Consider the following 7659-nt stretch of genomic DNA (forward strand, 5'->3'; position numbering starts at 1 on the left):
TTGGCCCGTGAATTCGAAGCATTAGTTTCATTGTAGATTTGATTTTGTACAGATTTTTAGGTTTGATAATGATTGGAACAATTCCGTAAATATTTGGTTGTAAGAATGTTTTAGTGATTTGTGTATCTATAGGTGCAGTACTATTACTTATGATATTGTGGACAAATGTATTTGGTGTGAAGAATGATTTGGCTTTATGAATTTCAATGTACCGCGTCATTTTTCAGTATCCATGTGTCGAATATTTTTGCCCCAACAGATGTACCTGAACTTCTCCCTCGGTTGTGGTTGAACTGCTTGATTTTTTTGTGTTGTTTATTTCGGGCCCCAACATATGATCATAGACTTGAACTTCTGCTTTGAGATGTGGCTGTGCTACTGGTTTTAGATGGAGAGGATATTCTGTGTTGTGTAATGTATTGGTAATTTTCAACCCAACCAATATGTATTCTTTTGCATAGAACCTATATTTGTTTTTTTGTGTTTTTTCAAGTGCGAATGTATTTCAGCTATAACTTTATGCAGAAATATTGTTGACATTTCTTTATCTTTTGTCGGCATTGTACATGTACTTCTGCACGTATCCAAGCAGAACTTCACATTTGAATGCACTGTCTTAGGCTTGCTAACCTTAGTTTATGCGGTGAAACTTTATTCTTTAAGCATATTTTTTCCTACATCGATTTTATATACCAGAACTTCTTCTGTAAGGTGACCTGAACTTCAAGACTGTATGATTATTTGCTGGTTGCTCTTTTATGGAATACAACACGAGCACCTCCTGCCATAATATACCAGAATTTCCGTTGTAATATTACTTGAACTTCACAATGTATGTTTTTCATTTTTGTTCTTGCTTGCACTCTGCATGGAATACATGACCAGCACAACACTTCCTCTCATAATATACCAGGACTTCTGCAGTAAGCTTACTTGAACTTCACAATGTATGTTTTTCATGTTTGTTCTTGCTTGCACTTTCATGCAATACATCACCAGCACATCACTTCCTCTCATAACATACTAGGACTTCTGCAGTAATATTACTTGAACTTCACAGTGTATATTTTTCAACTTATTACTGCTTGCACTTTCATGCAATACATCACGAGCACATCACTTCCTCTCATAACATACAAGGACTTCTGCAGTAATATTACTTGAACTTCATAGTGTATATTACCAGGGGATGACATAATGTTCTGCACATTGACATGACATAAGTTTGCATTGTGTTAATTGACCTATTCTAACTGTTCATCAGCCTTGCGCTCCTCCTAGGCTTTGGTGGTAGAGGTTTTTTCTTGACATGTACCTCTTCCTTTTCATCATCCTCTTCCTCTTCATTGTCGTCTTCCTCTTCCTCTTCGTCTTCCTCTTCTTCGACGGTGTCTTCATCTTCATCTTCCTCTTCATCTTCCACCACTTTCTTGTTGATGGCTCTAGGTTTTGCTTTATGTTTCTTCTTTGTCTTTTTGCTTGTCTCTTCAGCATCGGCGCGCTTCGGGCATGTTCTTGCATTATGTGGTTCATACTCCTTTCATATGCTACAAAGTCTGCTACTTGCTTTCTTTGGGTGTGGTCCCTTCTTTTGTTCCATAACTTTGGGCTGCTGTTTTTGAGATTTGGCTTGCTTGACCTCCTCAGCATTATTTCTTTCCAAGAGTGTTGGACAGGTCAGCTTGTTGTGTCCCGCAACCTGGTTGCACACACTACATTTCCTGTGTCCATGTGGTACTCCGTTCTCATCGAGAACGACGACTCTTCCTGTAGGTGGTGCCTTTATTTGAGCTCTCTTGTCACTTTTCTTTGCTGCAGTAATTTTCTTCCTACCCTTTGTTTGAGAATACAACGGCAGTTTCATCGTCTCTTGCTGTCGCTGCTCCATTGATTGGCCATCACCCTACGTGCATTGGTTGGCTTCATCGGCGGCCTTGCGCATTTCCGCTGCATAATAATGAAGGTCATCTTCAATTTCAGCGTCCTCTTCAGCCATCCTTTCGTCAGCATCCGCTTGATTTGCTGAATGTATTGCATGAAGCTCTTCCACGAGCCTCTTGAGAACATAGTAGGCTCTGTCATATTGCTGGTCACATCTCATCGCTTTCTTGTTAACCATCAAATTCAGTAGCAGCAAGATGTCTTGCTTCGATAGCCTTGAGCTGCCATCCGATGTGGTTGTGTTGTAGTCCCTTGTATCAAAGGTTGGTTGTGATTTTGCAGTCTTTGTGTATCGTTTGAGGATATGCTTGTTTGGAAATTTGTCAGGCTTGAGGTAGTCCAGTATGTTCATGATGTGAAGGCAGAACAGGCCTGCATTTTGTGATGAATGCAGAATATATAGTTTGTGAGCCAGCAATGAGTTTCATAAATTTTGATATGATACTACTAGTCTAGCTATTTAATGAGTTTGTTTTTCGCTCACCTGTGTGTGTCCAGAGCTTGCATTCACACTCGTATATTTCATTCTCTGGGTCAACTACAACCTGGAATTCATGCTTTGACCAGGAAAATCTTTCTTCATCATCATGGCCAGGCTTGTTGTGGTAGTACACAAGGTACTTAGTGGGCTCTGCTGTATGCTTTGCGCGAAATAGCATGGCCTTTCTCATCCTATTCCTCATCTCGGTGTACACGGCTCTCGTGTACTTGATAGACATGTCTTCCTCGTAGCCGTAAGTTGTTTTTGTCACAGGATTGGTCTGCACATGTCAAAAAGTGAGATATTAGTCGAAGCAGAGTCATGGGTTTCATTTTTTTTAAATTCAAAGTGCACATGTTGAAGGTAAACAGAACATGATGGGGGTGTTTTGTACTTGTCATCATACCATGCTGGTCATTGTTTGCTCGTTCTCCTTCTGCATCCGAGTTTGTATGCAAGCATTGACCCGCCTAGCAAACTTGTGTAGGTTCTGGGTCCCCTTGACAAACCCTTTCTTTAGCACGTGGTTCATACTCTCGCTTCGTTGTGTGGAAGTCATTCTAGCACAGAAAATGTTCTTGTAATATGCTGAAATCCACATCTTCCTATCACTCAAGAGCTGCATCATCATCTGGTCGTTCTCCAGGTTGTAGTTGTGCACGAGTTGAGCCCAGTCATCTTCAAACTCCGTTGGCATTAGCGGCCAGTTTAATATAGCTGTGAACTCCTCTTTGAATGTTTTATACTTTCTGTACAACAACGCGAGGTATTCCCTGTACTTCTTCATGATGTGCCAACGGCATAGCTTGTGGACGGTGTTTGGAAATGATTGTGGTATATCTTTCGCCATCGATGGGCATTGGTCTGCATGAATTAAAAAAATGAAACTTGATTCATTTTTGTACTGATGGTGAACTTATGTTGTACAAGGACTTGAACTTCACATCTAGCAGTATGGTATCTAAGAATGTCACATGTATTTTTTCTTTACAGTAGTGTTGCTGAACTTCTATGGTAGCAGTGCTTGAACTTCACTGTTAGTAGTAGGACAAACTAGTAGTGTCACACTCAAATTTTTCTTAAAGCATTGTTGTTGAACTTCTGTGGTAGCAGTGCTTGAACTTCACATAAATAACTATATTTTTCTAAACATGCTACATATATTTATCTTACAGCTTTGTCCTTGAACTTCTATGATTCATGTATTTGAACTTCACATTCATAACTAATTTTTTTCTAAACATGTGCCAGATAATTTTGCTTTCTTGTACTGCTAGTTGGACTTCTGTGCTAACAGTGGTTGAACTACATTCTTTATATTATTTTCAAACAAAACCAATGTACCCAACACATACCCATAGACTGAAAAGATGATGAAACTTGAAGAGGTTTTTTTGAACTCACCTATTAGAATGCAAGTTGGGTGCTTGTTGTTCATGCACCGTACAAATGTATTGAACAACCACTTGAATGACTTTGCATCTTCGTCTCCTATCAGGGCAACATGAAATATCGTTGACTGCAAATGATGGTTTGTTCCAACAAACACTCCCAGAGGCATATGAAATTTGTTGGTCTTGTAAGTTGTGTCGAATGTTATGCAATCGCCAAAGTCTTGATAGGCTCCTCGGCAGCTTGCATTGGACCAGAAAATGCTTTTAATTGACTTTTCCTTGTCCACTTGGATGTCATAGAAAAACTCATCATTTATTGCCTTCATGTCTTTGAAGAATGAAACAAGTTTCAATACATCATCCAAATCATCTTTCCTTGCATTCATGGCTTTCCCGCAAATCACATGCAAACATGCATTTGTTCATTTTTTGCTAGCAAAGGGTTGTGAGCTAGGATGCTATTTTATATTGCAGTATGTGGGTGTTTGAATACTTACTGGTTTAGTAGGTCTCGTCCGGTCATGCTTAGGAAGTAGCTTCCATCTTCATTTTCAGATAGCATGGACATGATTGTTGTGTGCTTGACATCATGGTACTGCAGGAGCTTTACATACTCCAAAATAGTGGGGTCATAATTCTTGCGTGAGTGCAAAAATACCAGCATGTCATCAGTTTGCACGAGCTAGTGATTATGATTGTACTCAATGTCCACTGCCACAGATGTGTCATCCTCCTGCACCTTCACCCTCATTCTTGCATTGCAGCCCGTCCTCTGCGATGTTTTGTTTCGCTTCATGTTGGCCTCTGAAACAGAAGATGTGTGTATCCCTTGGAAGGCGCAAACAAAATACTTGTGGTTTTCATTTCCCCTCGTCTTCCTGATTCCAAAACCAGCGTGTCTGGCGTATCTGTTAAAATTCCCTTGCTTTCTCTACATCTTTGAATCACATCTTTAGTCTTGGTATTAGATAATCCGGTAGATCCGGCATCTGTAGAAAAAGAAAAAACAATCCAAACAACACGTTAAAATACAGTTTATGAACTTGTTATCCTGGAGGGAGCAGAAAATTTGTAGATAATACAAGATGCGTATATAAATATTTTTTGTTTCACTTACATGCATGTATGATCGCAACTCCGCCGGTGTCGGCTGCTGTCCCTCTAGGATGGGGCATGGTGGAGTAATCATAGCAGGATGCAACAGTGGATCACAAGGAGGAAGGAGGGCTGAAGATGGCCTCTCTCTTGTTTGCGTCCTTTTTGCTTGAGGTGGTTGTGGAGGTATTGCGATCCTGGTCTTGGTTTGCTCTTTTGTTTTGTGAAGCAATCCATCTGCCTTATGCCCCATACAATTCTGACTTGTAGCAGCAGTAGGATCCAACGGTGGTAGTGTGCAGAGCACTCTCCTCCGTGTGTGTGTTGCTGTTGGATTTGTCCTGGGATCCGGTTTAGTTGCTTCGCTTTGGCATTGATGAGGCACACCAGGATAACCTCCAGAGTTACACGTAGGACTTGAGCTAACCCCTCCTCCATCGGCGTGTTTGGGAGTGCTGGTGGATACAAAGAATCCATGGGGGATTTCCGGCATCACCCAATTAGGTGGAGGCACAAACTTGTGCGGATAGGGCTGTGACCCAACATCTTGGAAGTATCCGTGTGTTTCGGGTGTCATCCATTTTTGGTCTGGAGCAGGTTGGTAATGCTGTTGGTGTGTTTGAGGTGTGACCCATTGAGGGGGTGGTGCAACGCGTACAGGCTTTGGATTGTGTACTTGCTGCTGGGAACTTCTAAGCTTCTTCATGCGTCTGTCGTCTTGCTGACATAAAAGAAAAAAATGTCTATTAGCACACAAGTTATATCTGCCTATACCTTTGTAACTGAACTTAGCAATATTCACAGCCTGAACTTCTCATATAAAAGTGGGGAGAGCCATCACACTATGCACTGAGCTAAGCATCTGCCAATACTTTTGTACCTGAACTGAGCACCCTTCACAGAATGAACTTCACATCCTGTTTAATTCTACAATATTTGATTACATATATGTACCTGAACTGAGCACTCTCCACAACCTGAACTTCTTGTTTTGCAAAGGGGAAATACTGTCTACAGTTAAAAAACCTGAACCTTCATGAGTTTGAATGGTTGGACTGCTAGTGCATACCAACCTGACCTTCATGTCATATCACATGCATGTTTTATTTTCCTTTTATTTTTGTACAGAACCAGATACATACCAACCTGAACTCTAGCACACTTACTAGTTGAAGTTCACATGGCTTTTCCACATGTGAATGTGAATGCAAGCAGATTTTATAGTGTTTGTTGCCTGCACTGAGGCTCACACACCACCTGAACTTCACATGGCTGTAAGCAGGCAGATGTTAAAAAAACTTTTCTAGCCTATAGTGATGCTCACACACCACCTGAACTTCACATAGCTGTAAGCAAATAACAAACCAAAGGAAGAAAGAAGTTCAACCATAACCTGGCTAGAAGTTTGGCCAACCTTTTTCCAGCAGCTGATAGGCCACCTTGAGAACAATTCATCGTGGAGGTAGGAGAGGAATTCCATGGCAATCCATGTCTCGCAGGGGGCGCAAAGTTCATCTGCACGAAGCAAGAAGGTCAAAGAAGGCAAGATTGAAGAAGAAGGCAAAATTGGGAGGAAGTTCATGTACTTTTGTTGTTGAATTTGAGGGCGCAGCCGATGCCGCCTTCATGGAGGAGTTGCTCCGTTGGGCGTGCCGCTCGCTGTAGCTTGCATCGGGGCCGTCCTCTGGTCCGCCAAGGCTTCGGGCGGTGACGATGGGACGAGGATGCAGCTTTCTGAAGTCCATGGCGGTTTCGCCGCGTCCACGCGACGTGGGCTCCCTCGTGCCAGCATCCGCCATCGCTCGCTCGCCCACGCCGGTGGTCGGCCAGGAGCTGGGGAAGGAGGGGAGGCGGCGGATCTGGCCGGCCAGGAGCTGGGGATGGAAGGGAGGCGACGGATCCGGCGAAGATCCGCGGCGAGGAGGGGAGATGTCGGGGGATCGAGGGGAGGAGGGGGGCTGGTGCGGCTCGGGATCGGGATCAGGTGGATCCGGTCGGGGGGGGGGGGCTCGGGATCCAGTGGATCCTGTCGGGCTGGCGGCAGTTCGGAAGTATGGGAGGGCCCTATCGGGCCCTATATAGGGACTGCTGTGATCCAAATAACTATTCTAATCCTGGGATTAGAATAGTGCTATCCTATATATATATATAATATCTGTGTATGTGTGTGTGTGTGAGGGGGAACCACACAAGACACGACAATCTCTTAGTGTTGGATATATGCCCTAGAGTCAATCATGTATGAGGATATTTCCTATGTGTTTATGAAGAAAGATAGTCCTTGGACATTATCAATGATGTTAATCAGCAAGTACATGACTTGTTTGTGGGACTATGCATTGTATGATGACTGTCCTAAAAGGTCCCTAGTCGAAAGGGTTGTGTGGACGCGTAGCCGACTAGACTAGCATATGACACAGTCGATGGCTTGGTCTCACTAGCCATGGAGCATTGGATGCTTACCGGATAATATGGACTTGGAAGGATCTGGTCGGATTCGACGTAGTCGGATCCAAGTCGAGAGAAGGTCCGAGTCGGACAGACCCAACTATGAGACGCAATGATATGCCATTTGTGAGTCTCTAGTACAACATGTGTTCTATGTCCTAAGACCTGAGCTGGCGCATGTAGTCGGGATCGTGACAGACGTGCTTTGGGCCAACCAAACGCTACTCCATGTCTGGGTAGTTACAAAGGTAGGTTCGGGCTTGTCCAGACCCATCCTGCAAGACATGGCCGAGCAAGATG

General features: G+C 43.1%; 1 protein-coding gene across 1 annotated transcript; it reads right to left on the bottom strand.

Annotated features, from left to right (window-relative positions):
- Positions 1 to 1903: 1903 nt before the first annotated feature.
- On the bottom strand, positions 1904 to 3272 carry LOC147959250 (protein FAR1-RELATED SEQUENCE 5-like). The gene is made up of 3 exons (XM_087532570.1): positions 2829 to 3272; positions 2426 to 2702; positions 1904 to 2313 (listed from the first exon to the last, which is right to left on the bottom strand). The coding sequence occupies exons 1-3, from the start codon at positions 3270 to 3272 to the stop codon at positions 1904 to 1906; spliced, it is 1131 nt and encodes a 376-aa protein (XP_087388696.1).
- Positions 3273 to 7659: the final 4387 nt, after the last annotated feature.

This window comes from Triticum urartu, chromosome 7A (assembly GCF_056163025.1).
Source record: "Triticum urartu cultivar PI428250 chromosome 7A, HENAU_Tu73, whole genome shotgun sequence".
NCBI lineage: Eukaryota > Viridiplantae > Streptophyta > Magnoliopsida > Poales > Poaceae > Triticum > Triticum urartu.